Source organism: Panthera leo, chromosome B1, assembly GCF_018350215.1.
Source record: "Panthera leo isolate Ple1 chromosome B1, P.leo_Ple1_pat1.1, whole genome shotgun sequence".
NCBI classification, from domain to species: domain Eukaryota; kingdom Metazoa; phylum Chordata; class Mammalia; order Carnivora; family Felidae; genus Panthera; species Panthera leo.
The window spans coordinates 62,199,877-62,220,710 of record NC_056682.1 but is presented as its reverse complement, the minus strand read 5'-3'; the positions used below and the strand labels follow the sequence as shown (position 1 = coordinate 62,220,710).

The 20,834-nt window shown below is 34.9% G+C and overlaps 1 protein-coding gene across 1 annotated transcript in view; it reads left to right on the top strand.

The window, feature by feature from the left end:
* TLL1 (tolloid like 1) overlaps window positions 1-20,834 on the top strand; it is a 137,943-nt gene that overhangs the window by 43,511 nt on the left and 73,598 nt on the right. Inside the window, exons 7-9 of the mRNA XM_042936680.1 lie at window positions 1,696-1,801; window positions 9,846-9,970; window positions 20,560-20,675. Of these exons, the coding sequence (XP_042792614.1) occupies window positions 1,696-1,801; window positions 9,846-9,970; window positions 20,560-20,675 (347 nt within the window). The remainder of the gene's footprint in view (window positions 1-1,695; window positions 1,802-9,845; window positions 9,971-20,559; window positions 20,676-20,834) is intronic.

Below are 20,834 nucleotides of genomic sequence, written 5' to 3'. Positions count from 1 at the left end.
ATGTATGGTTATATTGTTTTTATTTAGCACAAAACACTGACTCACCTGCATGTTAAGTGCTCAATTATATGCCTCAGAATCTATGACTAAAGTTGCTTACTGTTCCACTTTCAGAAATTTTTGTGAAGCATTTTGCTTTAACCAGAGAATATCTTCCCATAGTGTGCTTGAATTTGAAATCTCCACTCTCTACTGGGCATAGATTAGTATCTATAAAATCAACTCCATAGCTTTATGAAAACCTCACCTCAGAAGTGGATATGTTGAAACATACTTATTCCTTATGAAGAAGAGAGTTTTAACAGTTGCTTCTGTGAGAGGTTGGCAAGAATACAGAGTATTTCCTGAAAATAGTTATAGTACAAATAGGCACATCAGAGACTTGTGGAACATATTTCACTGTACAAGCTGGTTAGTTCATTAAAAACTAGCTAATGTGTGAATTAATTGAAAGATAGACCAAAACACTTTAGTCTGGGACTTGGGTTCTGTCACTTTAGGATGATTCTTTAATCATTAGTGTTGAGCACACCACTTTTCCTTATCACATGCAGAAGACATACTATACTTTGGTATCACTCTATTTCTTTATTGTCATTTGGAAAATTTTATTAATGTGATATTTATATTTTTCATAGTAATATGGCAGTTGTAATAAAAACCTAGTTAGATGAGTGTTGTAATCTAGAATACAAACCTAGTTAGATGAGTGGAATAAAAACCTAGTTAGATGAGTGTTGTTCCATTTTAAGTTGGAACCTTGAATTTGGAATTCTAGGAGCTCACCTTTACATTTTGATCTTTCAAAGCTTTTTAAGTTACGTGAGCCCCTAAAGCAGCTGTCTTCGGCTACTGAAATTATGAAAACAGAGTCACTGAGGTCTCATCTCTATCTGGGGAAATTCTCTGTTTCTGGAACAACTGCCATGGATGTACAAATCTAAGTCTGTTATTTTCAAATTTCAAGAAACCGTGTAACAATACAGATATAAACAACCAGTTGAGAAACCTATTAAAAGGAAAATGTCCAGAAGTTAAAATAACAGTTGTGAAAAGTAAAGCAAAAATAAAGAAATTATTAAGTTCTCAAGCATGTTCTTCCTGATCAAAAACACCCTCCAAGTAGAGGTTGGAATGGATTCATCAGAGAGAATCTTGTTTCAATTTTGAGTGAAATCTGCTGCTATTGTTTTTGCCTTTAGTGACAAAGTCACATAGCTAAAGCCTGCAGTGTTATGTGTACATGCAAATACTCTTTTTATATTTTTCTCAGTGTTTCAGAGAAAGACTCTAAAGCAAAAGATAATTTTTGTTGATCTTGGAAAATGTAGTCCTAAGAGAAAGTGGAGTCCCATTTGGTAACGATGTAACTTTTTATAATCATTCCTGCAGTGTTGAAAAAAGCAGTGAGATTAAAAAAAAAAGTATTTATAAGAACATAAAGCATATACATGCAAAACAATCCAAAGTATGTTTTTGATAATCCACCTTTTTCCCCCCAAATTGACTTATTAATGAAATCCAGTATTAATGTTTCAACGTGATGTTAAGTGAAAACAGCATGCATACTTTTGCACGTACCTGGGTGTTCGCATTTAGCTGCAACTTGCATTTAGTAAAAAGCAGATGCAGGCTTAGGAGGGGCTCTTCTGTTCTTGTCTCTGTCTGCTAAAAGGCTTCTGAAATGTTTCTTAGGTCAAGAATACAATTTTCTGAAGATGGAGCCTGGAGAAGTAAACTCACTTGGAGAAAGATACGATTTTGACAGTATCATGCACTATGCCAGGAACACCTTCTCAAGGTTGGAGTCTCAGGTTATACCTTTTGACTTTTAATTCCTTTCCTCCGTGTGGCTCCTGACAAAGCTATGCTTAACATTAGAACTTGAAGCTCTTTCAAATACTGTTGCCCTCAAGTACAAAAATACTCAATTAAGGTTTATAGCCAACACCAGCATTTGAGATTTTAAAAACATGTTTTCACATTTCCTATCAAATACATACATTCAGATTAAAAATTAAAATGGTATGAATTAATTAAAACTATTTTATATTCCTAAGTCAATTTTAAAAGTCCAATGAAAATGATTATTAAACCAATCAGTATTTTAAATTGGCATAGCATCATTTAAGGAAACTTAGGCATTCACAAATCACACAGGGTACTTGGTTGTTGAGTTGGAATGTTTATTCTCTATTTAAGTTGTGTTCTCTACTGTATATTTTCTATTGCTCAACTACTAGTTATGCTTGAAAGGTGCTTAACTAATTTAATTCTCAAAGAACATATTATGAAGATATTTTGCCTCATGTAATTTAGAATTTCACCACTTATTAACCTTAAATTCATTTCATTAAAGATTTAATGCTATTTTTAAAGAACGCAATAAATTTAGGTTTCAATAACTTTATTCTAAAGATGACGTCATCAAGCAAATAGTTCCCAGGTAAGGAATTTAGATCTGTCAAATCATTGAAATCATCCCCTTTCCCCATTTATGCTCATTTTACACTCATATGTCCATTCTAACTCATTCTTTGTGTCCACTTATGTCCACTTCACAATTCATCTAACATCTATTTCTTTTTTTTTAATTTTTTTTAAGTTTATTTATTTTGGGGGGGAGGGGCAGAGGAGGAGAGAGAAAGAAGACGCAGGACTCAAAACCACAAACCGTGAGATTATGACCTAAGCCGAAGTCAAGAGTACAATGCTTAACCATCTGAGCCACCCAGATGCCCCTCAAACATCTGTTTCTAAGGACAGGGTCAGAAAGGAGATAAAAAATTCAAATTAATACCCCTGTCTTTTAAAAATAAATCCTTTTTTTTTAAAATATTTAATTTTTTAAAGATTTTTATTTTTTTTAAGTAATCTCTACACCCAATGCCCACGTTGTAGGTTGAACCTACAACCCCAAAATCAAGAGTCCCATGCTCCACCAACTGAGCCGGCCAGGTGCCCCCTAAAATAATTCTTAATAAAAAGTAAAGAATGATGTGTCAGTGAGCCTTTAATACTTAGATAAATTTTTAAATTATGCTCCTTTAAAAAGACAAAATTATATTATTTAAAAAATTGAGTGTGAACTGTATTTTAATAATTATTCACTGTATTTAATAATTATTTTCTACTGGTGTGTATATATACATATATATAGTTTATACCTGTAGTTTATATATTTATATACTGTGTGTGTGTGTGTGTGTGTGTGTGTGTGTATATATTATACAGATATAATATATATATAATATATATATTGTTTTTGGAATTGAATTTAAGTTTTGGTAGAAATACACCCATAAATTTGGCCTAAAATTAATCTCAAAGAGTTATAAAACTTTATTTTTAGACCAGTGTTTGGACTTGAATTTTCCATAGAAACATGTAACAAATGGGATTTGGGTCCCAGTTCAGCCAAGGCACCTCTCGTATGTTGGTGTATTATATTATTTAGACCTAAACTGACTTTTGATTCTTTGCAACATAGGAGGTAGTGGAAAGAGGAGAAAATAATTCATTCTTTTTGTCTTTTATAGATGATTAATCTATACCAAAGTCTAAAATATATATTTCCTCTCATTCTGCATTTCTTTTACATGTTTAAATTGCTTCTTTTTCTTCTTTTCCATAAGCCATCCTGCTCTTGCTGCCTGAAGTCCATCGCTCCCACCCCCCACACCATGGTACTGCATGCCAGCCAGTCTTGACTCATTATTTGTCTTATTCTTCCAAAATTATCCTATTCAGTCTTCCCAGTGAACTTAGAGTGAAAGTAACTATATCTACCTGTGAGAAGAGTTGATGCAATTCACCTTATTTTATTGTTTTGATCTTTAAAGAGAATGTTTACTAACTTGTACATATATTTAAAAACTGAATTCCAGGGGCGTCTGGGTGGCTCAGTCGGTTAAGCGGCCTACTTCGGCTCAGGTCATGATCTCACGGTCCGTGGGTTCGAGCCCCGCGTCGGGCTCTGTGCTGACAGCTCAGAGCCTGGAGCCTGTTTCAGATTCTGTGCCTCCCTCTCTCTGACCCTCCCCCATTCATGCTCTGTCTCTCTCTGTCTCAAAAATAAATAAATGTTAAAAAAAAATTAAAGAAAAAATGAATTCCAGGAGAAAAATTAGCTGTCACAGTTCTTAGCCACCACCTCCAAAGTATTTGAAGCTCTGTGTGTGTGTGTGGTGTGTGTGTGTGTGCGTGTGTGTGTGTTAAAAGACACTGAACATAAAATTTGCAATCTTAACTATTTTTTAGTGTACACTTAGTGATGTTAAGTCTATTCACATGGTTGTGAAACGGATGTTTGGAACTTTTTCATCTTGCAAAACTGAAACCCAGTGCCCATTAAAAAATTATGCCCCATTTCCCCTCTTGCCAGCCCCTGGTGACTACCATTCCACTTTGTGTTTCCATGAACTTGGATACTTTAGATACCTCATTAAGTAGAATCATACAGTATTTGTCCTTTTGTGATTGGCTTATTTCATTTAGCATGATGTCTTCATGGTTTATCCAAGTTGTAGCATGTGAAAGGATTTCCTTCCTTTTCAAGGCTGAATAATTTTCCATTGTATGTATATACCATGTTTTGTTTATCTATTCATCCACTGATAGACATTTGAGTTGCTTCCACTTGTTGGCTATTGTGAATAGTACTGCTATCAATATGGGTATGCAAATATCTTTGCCAAATCCTGTTTTCAATTATTTTGCATATATACCCAGATGTAGGATTGCTGGATCATATGGTAGTTCTATTTTTAATTTTTTGAAGAAACTTCATCATGTTTTCTATAGTAGCTGCACCATTTCACAATCCCACAGCAGTACACAAAGTGTTCCAATTAATCCATATCCTTACCAACATGTGTTATTGTCTCTTTTTTTTTTCTCTTTTTAAATAGTAGCCATCCTAATGGGTATGACTTGATGTTTCATTGCGGTTTTGATTTTCATTTCTTTGATGATTAATGATGTTGAGTATCCTTTCGTGTGCTTTCTAGTTGTGTATTGTCTTTGGAGAAATGTCTATTCAATTCTTTTGGCCATCTTAAAGTCAGATTATTCATTTTTTGTTGTTGAATTGTAGGAGTTCTTTATACATTCTGGCTCCTTATTGGATGTATAATTTGCAAATATTTTCCTTTTTTCATCTTTGCTGCATAGTAGTTTTTTTTTATTTGTGTAGTCCCACTTACCTGATTTTGCTTTTGTTAACTGTGCTTTAGTGTCATATCCAAGAAATTATTGCCAGATTCTATGTCATGAAGGGTTTCCACTATTTTCTTCTAGGATTTTTATAGTTTTGGGATTTGTGTTTAGGTCTTTAATCTATTTTTAGTTAACTTTTTATATAGCTTAAATAATTGCGTAAATTTATTGTTTTATGTGGGTATTCAGTTTTCCCAGTATTGTTTATTGAAAAAATATATATATATATTTCTGATTGAGTGTTTTTGGCACCCTTGTTGAAGATTATTTGCTATATTTACTAGGGTTTGTTTCTGAGATTCTTATTCTGTTCCATTGGTCTATAGGTCTGTCTTTATACCAGTAACACACTGCTTTGATTACTTTAGCTTAATAGTGTGTTTTGAAATCACAATGTGTGAGTCTTCCAACTTTGTTGTTTTCAAAATTTTTAACTATTTGAGGTTTTATGAAATTCCATATGAATTTTGGGTCTGTTTTTTTGTCTCTGCAAGAAATTATATTGGGTTTTGATAGAGATTGTGCTGGATCTATAGATCATTTTGTGTCATGTGGACATTTTAACAAATTAAGCATGGAATGTCCATGCCATCCATAAGAATGGAATGTCTTTCCATTTATTTTTGTCTTCTTTAATTTCTTTCAACAATGTTTTGTAGTTTTTAGTTTAGAAGTCTTTCACCTTTTTGGTTGGGCTTATTCCTAAGTACTTTATTCTTTTTGATGGTATTTTAAATGGATTTTTTTTCTTTCTTCTTTTTAAGTTCTTAATGTTTATTCAGTTTTTTGAGAGAGAGAGACAGAAACAGAGCAAAAGTGGGGGAGGAGCAGAGAGAGGGAGACCCAGAATCTGAAGTAAGCTCCAGGCTCTGTGTTGACAGACATGGGGCTCGAACTCACAAACTGTGAGATCATAACCTGAAGTCAGACACTTAACCGCCTGAGCCACCCAGATGCCCCTGGAATTGTTTTTCTTAATTTCCTTTTCAGATTGTTCATTGTTATTGTATGGAATTGCAACTGATTTTTGTGTGTTCAGTTTGAATGAATTTATTCAACTTTGCTGAATTTATTAGTTCTAACTTTTTTTGTGGACTCCTTAAGGTTTTCTACATATAGGATTATATGATTGGCAAAGAGAGAAGATTTCAATTCTTTCTTTCTTATTTTACTTCTTTTTCTTGCCTAATTGCTCTGGCTACAACTTCCAATACTATGTTGAATAGAAGTGGTGAGAGTGGACATTTCTGCTTTGTTCTTGATCTTAGATGAAAAACTCAGTTTTTCACTGCTGAGTATGATGTTAGCTGTAGGTTTTTCATTCATGGTCTTTATGTTGAGATGGTTTCCTTCTATTCCTAGTTCGTTGAAAGTTTTTATCTTGAAAGGTGTGAATTTTGTCAAATGAGTTTTCTACATCAGTTAGATGAACATGTGGTTTTTTGTTCTTCATTCTATTAATGCATATATTTGAAATTTTATATATTTTTTCTATTCTGGATCCAGGGAGTCTGTAAAAGTTTTAGTTGTTTTCATGAATGTAGCCCATCAGCAGATTTGGGTACTTACTTTTAGGGAGAATAGGACTAGATAAATGGGATCTTTATATGCATGGGTAATTTGGAATATAGAGGCTTGTTAACTGGGATTGCCCATTTTTCATTAATAAAAAAATTACAAAATTTTACAAAGTTTCTTTAAAAAGCATAGCTCATTCATTCTTCTCATGTAGATGGAGCCAGTGAAGATTAGTATGTGAAGCCTTTTGTAATCTGTCTCTGGCCTATTGATAGTGCCTCACTGAGGATAGTCAGGAAGAGCCTGCATTACTTAATGGCCTGGATGTGGAGGGAGAGAATTGTTAACTTCCTGCCACAAAGAAAGAACAAAAGAAATGGTGACTTACACCTTCTGAATGAGAGTTTACCTCAGTAGAGAGAAGAAGTCAAAATTCATCACTCTGTTGTCTGAGTTTGAATATATCCATGCCAAGATGTCCTTGACCTTTTCAAGTTGAACTGTTTTGAAAACTGGAAAAAATCAACCTTTAAAGATTACAAATCTGTTTTTAGAAATAGAAAATAGTGAATACTTTGTTGGTGCTGAAGTACTACAGAAATGGCAGCCCTTCACTAATTTGGACTTACCCTATTGAATGTATATGTTGATTCATGCAGTGTAGTTGACGAATGGCTTTTCTCAATGCTACCCTATTTTATAGCTCTACTTCCCCTTCAATTGCACTGGCCTAGCTGTAGTTGCATCTAATTAAGTATGTGCAAGCTCTCACTTTTGCTAGTCAACTCCCATAAATCATTAGTTTCCCTCCCTACTTTTATCTCAGGCAGTATGCATGTGGCGTTCTATAGATACTTAAATTTATAGAGTTCCATTCTCTATTTGCGTTATCCAGGTTTTATCTAAAAGATCACTACCCTGACCTCGGAGCCAGAGAGGTTAGTCATAAAATACTCATAGATCATGTCACTCCTCTGTTTACCATCTTCCAAATATTAACAGTTTTCCTCAGGCTAAGAGTCACATTATCTGTGTGACACTCAAACACTTTAAGGATCCTCCCATCTCTGAGCCATTGAATTTCCTGTTTTTTTCTCTCTGGAAGTCTCTACTCCCATTTACCCACAATGCCCCCGCCTTCACTCCCTTCATGTTTGCCCAATTTGTCAACTTCCAAGTGAGTTTTCCTTTGATCTCACTGTTTAAAAGCTACCCCATCACTGGGTAATCAATATCCATCTTCACTTCTTTTTCTCCATAGTACCTGTCACTATCTCAGTTGTCAATCTTTTGTTTAATGTCTCTCACCCCACACTAAAATGTGAGAATCATGAATGTTTATTAAAGGCTATAAATCCAGACTTACAACGGTGCTTAGTTAGTATTCCCTAAAGGAAAGAATAAGTAGAGGTGAAATTTCCTTTAACTTGTATTTAATATACAATGTATTCATTAAAGTTTTGGAAAGGCGTATCATGTCTTTCATCTTATTTAAAAATTTTTTTTTTACAATTGTATTTCTTAATTTCAAATACTTTTGGGGCACCTGGATGGTTCAGTTGGCTGAGCTTCCAACTCTTGAATCTGGCTTAGGTCATGATCCCACATGCAGTTGAGCCCCGTGTTGAGCTCTGCACTGAGCATGGAGCCTGCTTAGGATTCTCTCTCTCTCTCTCTCTCTCTCTCTCTCTCTCTCTCTCTCCCTCCCCTTTTTGTCCCTCCCCTGCTCTTGCTCTCTCTCTCTCTCTCCCTAGAATAATAATTAAAAAAAAAACTAATTTCAAATACTTTTATAGAAAGCTTTTCTTTTTTTGAAATCCTTCTTACTACTGGAATAGTTTCCCACTCTAACTTTTAAGCTCAGTTCTTCCTTTAGAGCTATAAATGTTGATATTCATTGCAAAATTAAGATTATCTTTAGTGCAGTATATTCAGAATTTTTAGTTTTGAATATTAAGAAGATGTTGAGTTTTATCACGACCTTGGTCTCACAACTCATTGTCTCTAAGTTAGCATCATGGGTGCATTGCTAGTTTTATCCTCTTAATTTTACCACAAAAATTTTATTTTCTAAGGTTTTTTTAAATTTTTTTTAACATTTATTTATTTTTGAGACAGAGAGAGACAAAGCATGAACGGGGGAGGGCTAGAGAGGGAGACACAGAATCTGAAACTGGCTCCAGGCTCTGAGCCGTCAGCACAGAGCCCGACGCGGGGCTCGAACTCACGGACTGCGAGATCATGACCTGAACCGAAGTTGGACGCTTAACCGACTGAGCCACCCAGGCGCCCCTAAGTTTGTTTTTTAATGTTTATTTTTGAGAGAGATAGAGAGTGCAAGCAGGGAAAGGGAAGAGAGAGAGGGTGACACAGAATCCGAAGCAGGCTCCAGTCTGAGCTGTCAGCACAGAGCGTGACGTGGGGCTCGAACCCACAAACTGCAAGATCGTGACCTGAGCCGAAGTCTGATGTTTAACCAACTGAGCCACCCAGGCACCCCAAAAATTTTATTTTCTTTCTGTGTGTGCATTTATCAAAAAACTATTTTGCTTTAAACTGTTGTTTCTAAAATTTGACACTTTCTTTTTTCTTGTTCTTTTAATATATACTTTGATACTTGGACTTCTAAGAATACATGGGTTAATTAGTAATTTAACTAAAAAATAACATATTTTGCTTGACTTTTACAATCTTAGTAACCTTAAAAATATGTATTATACATTGTCCTTAAAAATAGATTTCTATGAGGAGAATTTGTTTTACAATTTAGTAATCCAAGGGTTCTTAGATCTGCTTAAAAGACTAAAATAAAAACCGTGGTTTACTTGGTGTGGGAAGCTATGTAGAATTCTAGATTTTAAAAATCATTTCTAAATCAAAGTGAATTTCATCATTGACTTTATGCTAGGTATACAGTTTAACACAACTTTTTTTTTTTTCCTACTTTGATGAACATGTTTTGAAAGTCTGGCGCACTATTTAAATTTCAACACTGATGCTTTTTCCTTTTAATTGACACGATTTTGAAAAAAAAATAATCTTATACTTGTAAGGAATGTAATTGTCTTAATTTGGTGACTTATGTGTGGCTTGCTTCTGATTTTTTTCAGGGGGATGTTTCTGGATACTATTCTCCCATCTCGTGATGATAATGGCATACGTCCTGCAATCGGTCAGCGAACCCGTTTAAGCAAAGGAGATATTGCACAGGCAAGAAAGCTGTATAGATGTCCAGGTATTGCACCATACGAAAACAGAACCATAATTGTGCCTGATTGCGCTCTTTCCAGATGAATAAGCCACAGTTTACTGAACTGTTTACTTGTGTCTCTCCATGCTGGCAAGTGACGTATTCAGTTCAAAGTCAGTTAATCATAAAATGAAATGAGAGAACTCTGGAACACCCATTGATATAATTAAAAACAAATTGCTAGAAATCAAATTTAAGGCACAGGGATAGTATGTTTTATTTGTTTTAACTTAACAAGTAAAAGAGCAAAAAAGCATGATTGTTTCATAGTTGTTATTAAATAGTTGCATGATTTCATAGTCAAATGTTGAATTTTCTTGCCAACATAAAAAGAATATTTTTTATTGCAACTTCAGAATTGAGTACTAAATGATCTTTTTTCTTGCAAATACTATCATTAATGGTATACAAATTCAAATTTTATTAGTTTGAATTTTATAACTTTTTTTTGAAAAAACTGAGTTCTAGCCATGTTGCTAGTGAGTGACTGTATGTTTTGCTACTGGATAAAGTTGTGAAAAAGAGATTAAGGGAAGGTGTTAGTACGAATGTTCCAAGACTCAATCGTCTAAGAGAGAAAAAAGGGTTTGCTTCCAAACTGGAAATACTGCATACTTTATGCTCCTCCTCCATAGTCAAAATCCTTTGAAACATCCTAATTCTAAGAAATATGTTTAGCTTTGGTTAGCACAGCTTTCCCCCCAATTTTGGTTCATGTATATATGAATGTATGTGTGGTATTTTTTTTTTAATGTAAATTTCCACAGGAAAGATGGGTTTATAAGTGAATGGTACCACTGTGACAGAAGAAATGAATGATCCTTGGGTAATTTCTGTCAATACTGGATGTACCATACTTTTTAACTTTGAGTGTAGAAAATTTGTGGGAAAATTGTGTGACTAATAGCACTTAAATGAGTAGAAAGTTCACATATAAAACCAGTTTGATTGTCTCTCTAAAAACATATATACATATATATAACACTTAGAAAGCAAACTGGAGATACGTTTGCACACTGAATTGTAAGAAAGGCAGTGAGTAGGAATCAAAAAAGTAGTAAAAATTTGTGACACTATAATTTTAAGCCTATAGGTCTTAAATATTTAAGTTATTAATAGGAAGATAAGTATAGTTTTCACTTGAGATTTTCATTATGTACATACATAAATAGGCTATTTTTTTCTTTAAATGCAGTAATAATGTGTAAATTGGTTTGTTAATACAGTAAAACCACATTCATGAAGGTACCATCATCAGTGAGAAAGATATCTTGTGTTTTTAAAGCAATATAAAAGGCAAGTTGCTTATTAATGGCATGATGAAGACAGAGCTAAGAAATATATGTATTAAAAAATAAAAATATATTAACTTTTAGTTCACGAAATCTTTGAGAATGACTTTTTTCCCATCTTGGACTGTTTAATGCCCACCAAACAAATCCCTCCTTGTCTCTCTTTTTTCTGTCTCTTGCTCTTTCTGTTTCTCTCTCTCTCTCTCTCTCTCTCTCTCTCTCTCTGTCTCTCGGCCAATGTGTGTGTGTGTGTGTGTGTGTGTGTGTGTGTGTGTGTGTGTCTTTCTCTGCAGTCCTTAGCTTTGAGCCCTGTATATGGTTATGTATTTAACATTCTTCATTACTTTACAATGGGGAGTCCTAATGATATTGGTATAAATATAGGCCAAATAAACTTAAGTTACACTGATGTAGTAGGTTTACCAGTAACTCCAAGAATATCAGTGGAATAATGTTAAAGATTCATAACTGTACATAGAAGACTAAATAGGATGACTTATTTGAGAATCACCTGGGAAGAAAGTGTTTATTAAAATGAAATCTGGTTGTGTCTTTTTTATTTGTACTTTTTAAAAAAGTTTATTTATTTTGAGAGAGAGAGAGAGGGCAACCAGGGGAAGGGACAGACAGAGAGAGAGACAGAGCAAGAGAGAGAATCCCATGTAAGCTCTGTGCTCTCGCATGGAGCCCGATGCAGGGCTGGAACTCATGAACCCTGAGATCATGACCTGAGAAACCAAGAGTGGGAAACAACCCACTTGAGCCACCCAGGTGCCCCTAGCTATGTCTTGGTTTTAATACAGAAAGAAGGTATAAAACTGCATATTCCTTTGGAGTTTCTCCTGTTTTCTTTTGTTAGAAATAGCTCGTGAATAGATCCAATCAGAGGCATTTGGCTACACCATTCCAACTCTTTACTTTGTATCAGTTTATGCTCAAAGCTCTACTAAATCTGCATTTTATAAAGGTATTCCTTAAAAGTTTAATCTTGAAAGGAATGCTGACCTGATTCACACTTAAATATGTGACGTTGTGGCTTTTATGATCTGTGATAAGTCCAAGGGGCCCTGGGTCCAAGAGGGCAGACTTCTAATGGGCAGGTTATAATTCACAGACTGAAAATATTGTTGCTGTTCCACTAATAACATAGGAAATGTATTTTTATCTATTAGAGATGAACAGCATTAAAATATATGTATTTCTAATTCCATTAAAACAATATACACTGTTGTTTTTTATGAGACTTTCTAGCTGATAAAGAACGTGTAATCCATTATTATGTTTGTCTATATATATATGCCAAAGATATAAATTAGATTTGTATGTGAAACCTGAATTACTTATGCAGTCGGTGCCTACTAATTATGAAAAAGCTCCCTTCAGGAATAAAGTTGTGTTTTTAAGGTGATGGAACAAAGATAACGTTTCCTTTGGTTTAGAATTATTTTCATTGCCATTTCTTGTTCTTTTAGAAGCAGACGAGAACAACCTCCTTATGCATTGTTAATATAGAGAAAGAATATGATCCTTCACAGCCCTGCCACTCTTCTGACATAAGAGCTGGTCATCCATCGCTAGGCCACGTAGGCCCAGAAAGGGGAAGGAAGGGAAACAAAGGGAGAGCTTCTAAACCCCAGGATTCATTAGGTTTCAGGACAGTGCTGCTCAAAGGCCAATCCTGTGTCCTTTGGACAGCTGCCAAGTCTTTCTAGCATTAAGGAACCCTAAAAGGATTCCCACTAATGCTGCTTTCAACACCTGTCATTAAAATCCTTTGCATCCTACATCCTGTCAGGACCAGATACACCCATGTAGTGGTGGATTATTATTATTATTATTATTATTATTATTATTATTATTATCATTATACTCTTCATCTTCCCTTTATGCCAGTAATCAGCAGTTTGCTTCTGAAGGAGATCTTCTCTAGGGCACATGAGCTGGAGTGGATATTCTTCTCTTCATAAATCAGTAATGTGTGCTATTGTTTCTCTCTTTGTTTTCCTTGTGATTCTCATTTTCTCAGTGTATTTTTCTACTTTGATCTAATCATAGGATTTCCTTTCCTTTTTTATTTCTAAACTGTTTAACAGTCACTGGTCTTCATTTGCATTTTCTCTTAATTTCGTTTTTATCTAGTGCCATAACCCTTTTACCCCTTTTTTTTTTTACTTAGTACTTATACCCACCATCAACCCTAATATTCTCTCAGTAAATCTTCCCCAACTAAATATGTCAAGTAACATAATCAAATCAGGAAAAATATAAAATAAATGGTTATGTAAAAAGAAAGAGCCTTCTGAGGATTAGAATCTTTTTTGTTACATAAAAGCGTATACGTATTCACACATCAGCACACGTACAGTCCGTGTTCACAGATTTAAAAGCTCTCAGGGCTGGTACACACACAGTATGTGTGCAGGATATCCCTGTCTATGGATGCGCATTTGTGTGGAGGTTTTAGGGATGGAAGGCCAGGTTCAGCAAGCATAGAGTCTGAATATTAAAAACTTCACACTGCTTTAAACATTTGTTTCATTAAATTTACCTTTAAAATTGATATAAGATTCTTGGCAGTTTGCCAAACATTAATCTCTTGGTTCCTCATCTAATTTTCTGAGATTCCAGGTAATATATACCTTCTATACAGGCTTGTATATACACAATTCTTGGCTAAAATATTGCCCCACATGCAAAAGAATTAACTCAGCCATTTTTTCCCGCATTTATTCGTGGACTCATTTATTCATCTCCCTGTAAACATTCCCTAGTTCCGTGGATGGTACCGTGCAGAGGTCCTCAGGCAGCTGAAGCCAGAACTGTGGTGAGCATTCTCACCTCGTTCCTCCCTCACTTCTTGCAGTGAGTCAGTCCTGCTGCCTTCCTAAAATCTTGCATTCTTGCACATCCCCTAGTCCAGGGAACCTCCCCTTTTGTCTGGATTGCTGAAATGCCTCCTAATTCACCTCTTGCTTCCATTCTTACATCTCTTTATTTCTCTGGCCATGTTTCTGTTAAAGTGGCTTTTAAAAAAAAATGTTTATTTATTTTAGTTTTGAGAATCCAAAGCAGGCTCCAGGCTCCCAGCTGTCAGCATAGAGCCCGATGCAGGGCTTGAACTCAGGAACCTGAGGTCATGACCTGAGCCTAAGTCGGATGCTTAAATGACTGAGCCACCTGGGAGCTCCTAAAGTGGCTGTTTAACATGCAAATGTTGCTCTGCCTATTTGTAGGATAAAGGCTAATTTCCTTTCCATTATGTCACTTCAAGATTTTTTCCACTCTTCCCTGAGTGTTTTCTCTAGTTAAGTTCCTCTACAGCCTTGTTTGTCACCTCTACTTCCTCACGCTCCTGACACCATTGTATGCTTGCCTCTGGCCTCTTCCTCCAGCCAGAAGGCTGGCAACTGCATCCTGGTAAATCCTAGCTCATATTGAGGATTCAGCTCCTATGTCACCTCCTCCTTAAAGACTCTCTGGTCTCCCAGGACTCTACTGCGGTAAATGCCTTATTTGATCCTGGTCTTTGTATCTTACTCATCTAATCATCAGTTCATTTGCCATTTCCCACACTAGAGTATAAGCTGTCGTGGGCTTGGAGTTGGGGTTTCCCTTTCGGTGTTCTGAATCTGATGTAGATTAAGTGCTCAATAAATAGTTGCTGTATGAATGAATGAGTCACCGTTAACCCGTGAAAGGCACCGTGCCAGATGCTGTGGCCACAGAACAGGAAGCATAGACAACACACACAAATGGCTGAGCCTCTGGGGTATCACACAGACGATATCACTTGGTGAGGAAGTAACTCTCATCCTTAAAGGATGCTACTGCAGTTCTGTGAGGAGTGCACACTGGGGGAGGATGGCTCCTTGGAGTGGGCGCTTATGCTTCATTTTAAAGGGTGATTCAGACTAGGCTAGGTAGTTACTACTGAAATGTGCTTTAAAATATTTCAGTAATTAGGGGCACCTGGGTGGCTCAGTGGGCTGAGCACCAGGCTCTTGGTTTCGACTCAGGTTGTGATCTTGTGATCCTGTGATTCATGACTTCGAACCCCCCATGAGGTTGAGCCCCACGGTGAGTTTGAGCCCACTTGTGAGCTCCAGCCCCACATTGGGCTTGCTGCTCTCAGCATGGAGCCTGCTTCAGATCCTCTGTCCCCTTTCTCTCTCTGCCCCTCCCCCGCTCGCAAGTGTGAGTCTCTCCCTCTCAAAAATAAAACATTTTAAGAAATAACATAACTGGAGTAATTAATCTCACATTATTTCTCAGGTGATTTAGGATTCCTTTTAGCATTTCCTTGTCTTAAAGTCATTTTAAACCCACATTTTATTTATTATATTTAAAAGCTTACGGATGTAAATATAAGTTAATTAGGTAGTACTAAGTTGATTGGATACAATTTTATTTCTTCCCCTAATCTAGAATTTGTCAAGCTCCTTTGGGAAGAGATTTATCTAACAGAAATTATTGTGTATATCTACCTATGTTTTCTATAACCTTAATAAAATTATAATTGTGATCCTATGGAATATGGAGAAAGTTAAGTTCTCAATCTTTGGTATTTGATAATATTACAGACATTTGATAAGGACAGTATCTGTAGGTGGAAATGAAGACAGCTGCAAATTTAAGCATGTAATTAATAGGAAAAGAGTTTGTAATAATTGTTCAACAAAACACAATCCAAATAGCATTTATACAATTTAAACACAATTTTCTATTCTGGAAGAATAAGGTATATGCGAATTACCTGATTCGGAAGTGAAATTAATCCTATGATAAAGTACTTAGAAGTTTAACTGCCTTTTTGTTACTAATTGTTTTTTATTTTGGCAAAACAAACACATAATATGAGATCTATCTTATTACCGAATTTGTAGTTGCACAGTAAATACTGTTAACTCTATGCACATGGTTGTACAGCAGATCTCCAGAACTTTTTCATCTTGCATGATTGAAACTCTATACCCACTGAGCAACAGCTCTTCATTTCCCTCTTCCCCAGCCCCTAGTAACCAGCATTCCACTTTCCACTTCTATGAGTTTGACTCTTTAGAACCCTCGTGTAAATGGAATCATGCAGTACTTATCTCTCCGTAACTGTAATGTCTCTGTAACTGACATTGGCATAATGTCCTCCAGATTTATCTGTTTTGTAGCATATGACAGATTTCTTTGTTTTAAGGCTGAATAATATTCTGTTTTATGTATATACCGTAGTTTCTTTATTCATTCATCTACTGATGGATGTTTAGAGTATTTCTGTCTCTTGGCCAATGTGAATAATGCTGCAGTGAATACAGGAGCATGCATGTCTTTTCAGGATCCTGTTTGCAATTCTTTTGAATAAATACCCAGAAGTGGGATTGTTGGATCGTTTGGGAATTATATATATATATAATTTTTGAGGAAATTCCACACTGTTTTCCATGGTGGCTCCACTATTTTATATGTCTACCAACAGTGCACAAAGGCTACATTTTCTCCCATTTCCATGAAAATACTTCTTATTTTCTGTTTTTGTTTGTTTGTTGATAATGGCCATCCTAACAGATGTGAAGTGTTACTTCATTGTAGTTTTGATTTGCAGTTCCCTGATGATTAGTGATGTTGAGCATTTTTTTTTTTCGTATGCATGTGGATCATTTATATGGCTTCTGTTCCCATTTTTAAATTGGGTTATTTTGTTTTTTCCTACTGACTTGTAGGAGTTTCTCATATATTTTGAATACTAACCCCTCATGAGATATATGATTTGCAAATATTTTCCCCCATTCAGAAAGTTGTTGTTCCCTTTGGTGCACAGAAGCTGTTTTAGTTTGATGTAGTCTCACTTGTCCATTTTGCTTTTATTTCCAGTGCTTTTGGTGTCGTATCCAAGAAATCATTGCCAGAATTACTGTTCTAAAGCTTTTCACCTGTTTTCTTCTAGAAGTTTTATAGTTTTGGGTCTTACATTTAAGTGTTTAATTCATTTTATGTTCATTTTTGTGTATGGCATAAGAAAAGTGTCCAATTTCATTTTTCTGTAATGTGTATATCTGGTTTCTTCAATGCCATTTGTTAAAGAGACTATCCGTTCCCCATTGAGTAGTCTTGTCACCCTTGTTGAAGATCATTTGACCATATATATATATACATGGGTTTATTTTTGGGCTGTCTGTTCTCTTCTGTTGGTCTGTATGTCTATCCTATGCCAGTATCATACTGTTTGGAATACTGTAGCTTTGTAATATGTTTTAAAGTCAGGAAGTGGGAGACTCTAGCTTAGATTTTCTCAAGAGTGTTTTGGCTATTGTGGGTTTGTGGTTCTTTGTGAATATCAGGATTTAGTTTTTTCTCTCCCTGCAAGAAATGCCATTGAGATTTTGATAGAGATTGTGTTGACTCTGTGGATTGCTTTGGGTAATATGGATATTTTAACAATACCATGTCTTCCAATCATGAATACAGGTCATCATTCCATTGATTTGTGTTATCTTTAATTTTTTTTTCAGCAGTGTTTTGTAGTTTACAGTGTACAAGTCTTTTGCCTCATTGATTTATTGCCAAGTATTTTATTATTTTTGATGCTATTATAAATAGGATTATTTTCTTAATTTCCTTTTGAAATTGTTTGTTGTTGGTGGATAGAGATGCAACTGATTTTTTGTGTCCTGCAACTTTGCTGAATTTGTTTATTAGTTCTAACAGTTTTATGTGTATGTGGAATGTTTACTGTTTTATATTTTAAGATTGTGTCATCTGCCTACAGAGATAGCAGTTTAATTTCTGAATTATATTTAGTTTTACAGTAATTTTTATTAAGACAGTTATAATAATAATTTGCCTGTTTATATTTCTTTATGTCTTTTTTTCCCTCCTAAATATGACATATTAAGTTCAAACATGTATTCAAACCCTTTAGACCACAATCTTCCTGGAAGAGGTTTCTATGGGTTAAGACGATTCAGGGCATAATAACATTTGACCCCTACAAAGCAACTTTATTAAGTATATGTTAATAAGATGACCACTTAACAAAAGAAAACTGAAACTGAAACTTTTGTAACTTAATTGTATGGCATAATTAATAAGTGGTAATGCCATAACTAAAACTTAGTTTTCTCATCCATGGACTTTGTTAAGTAAATGAACCGACAATGCATTTTAACTTAGTAGTGCCACTTTTTTTTTCTTGCTGATTTTCCTTTAGTTTTTTAATAATAGACTTTGCTTTTTACACCTGAGCATTAATTAATGTATGGCTGGGGAAAGTGAAATATCTTTTGTAGTAGGGATCAGGTAGCCTGGGACAACCACATTTACTGAGGTAAATGCACAAACAGTTATAGGCATTATGAGCAAGTACTATATAATGGATTTACTTAACATATATTTTTAAAGTTTATTTATTTTGAGAGATAGAAAGAGTTCACGTGTGTGTGTATGTGGGGTGGGCGAGATGCAGAGGGAGGGAGACAGAGAATCCCAAGTAGGCTCTGTGCTCTCAGCACAGAGCTCCATGTGGGGCTCTATCTCATGAACTATGAGATCATGACCTGAGCTGAAAATCAAGAGCTGGATGCTCAACCAACTGGGCCACCCAGTTGCCCCAAATTTACTTAATATTTTGAATTAAATTGTGTATTCTGGTTATTTTCACTTTATAGCGTTTTCCGTTTTATCTATTTATCAGAACAGTGTTATTTGTGTACATCTATGAATGAAATATACTTAATTGATTTATTTCCACTTACTAAATCCAGTACCAGCATTCTGTGTGGCTTAGTGTAGTTTTTAATCATTAAAGAATTTATTTTTATACTGCTATGAATTATAGTTTTTTTCATTGACACACACTCGACTCCCAAATGATTATTTAGCATCTGAACTGATCCTACTCAGAAGTGCATTGTTTGCATTAATAAAATCTTAATAAATTTTCATTTTTCTAAGGATTCTTGTAATGTTACATTTATCAAGAGCCCTTACATGATTCATGGGAAGTGCTGAATTATGTATTTGACCTTGAGCATTGTTATTTTATTCTAAAGTTGCTTTTATCTGCCTATTCATCAGAATAAACACTGCTTACTTCCACTTAAAATGTATTTTGTTGTGCAAACTTAATATCTATGTTTTCAAATAAATATTTATATATCAGACTTTTTACAGCTCTGTTTTGTTTGCAAAGTCACCGTCTTTCTTTCTTCATTTAACTTAAGATATGCAAAACCATTTATTATTTATGGAGGATTTGTTGAGACGAGAGTTCACCTGCTGGTAGCTATGACTCTATAATATGGTAATATCTCAGTCTGATTTTAGTCTCCTTCAGAGAGGAGGGAGTTTTTTTTTAAGTTATTGAGTGAAGGTTATAAAGATGACAGGCTGCAGTGGAGGAATTATTCTTGAATTAAGCAGCCTAGGTTCATATGGCACATGTTATGTCTTACAAAAGCAACAGGAAAACCCATTATAGAACGATTCTGACCACTAACCTGAACCAATGAACTAATTGTATCTTTGTTGAAATGGCCTTAGAGATGTCAATCACACAGATCTTGAGGCTGAACAGCTGATAATTTGTTCTTTCAGTTGACTGATAATTACTTCCAAGAAATTAGACAGCCTTAGTAAGAGGAAAACATAATTGCTTTCCCAGTAATTTTTACTTATGATCAACAGAAATGAAAGAGTAAATAAATGTCTACATCTTGTTGGAAAATTTTAATCTTCCTTGATGTTTTACCCTTTCAATTTTTTTCAGTTTGAGAAAAATTTTCATTGTGTATGACATTTAGATACCACGTTTATTGGTTGTCTTCTAGTGATTATTTAAGATTTCTCTGTTGTCAACTTTGATGTGATATTTGCTATTAAACTGAGCTTTGCTTTATACTGAAAATATTAATAATGTTTCATGTGATCCCATAGCTACATCAGCCAGATACCCACTGGCCTGAATCTGAGTATGGGTGACCTATGGATTCCTCAGGAATGAATGAGGAAGGTCCCCATGAGGAGGAAATTTATGAATGCCGTATTATTTATGTCTTAATCTTGTTTTATGGTTAGCCCTAATGATTCCATTAAGTACGCTGAAATCCTGGTAATAGAGCCATAAGAAGAAACTTAGAAACAAAAAGTCTTTATAGTGTACAAGTATACATTCTTGTTTAACAACAAAAGACTCAGGGCTTTGTTTATGGTGTCCATGTCTTTCATAAAAATTAAAGAATGACCTTACCTCTTTAAAAAATCAAATATATATATCTTTTTTTGTTTTCCTTTTAGCATGTGGAGAAACCCTTCAAGAATCCAACGGCAACCTTTCCTCTCCAGGATTTCCAAATGGCTATCCTTCTTATACACACTGCATCTGGAGAGTTTCAGTGACCCCAGGGGAGAAGGTAGTGCATACCATCGAGAGTTCTCATTTAGTCTTATATAAATATGAAGATTCATCTTCTTTTAAATATAATTTGCTTTATTTTTTATTGTTATTTGATTCTTAAAATAATAGACTGAAAACTCAAAAATTTTATAATGGCAATTGTTTAAACTCTGGG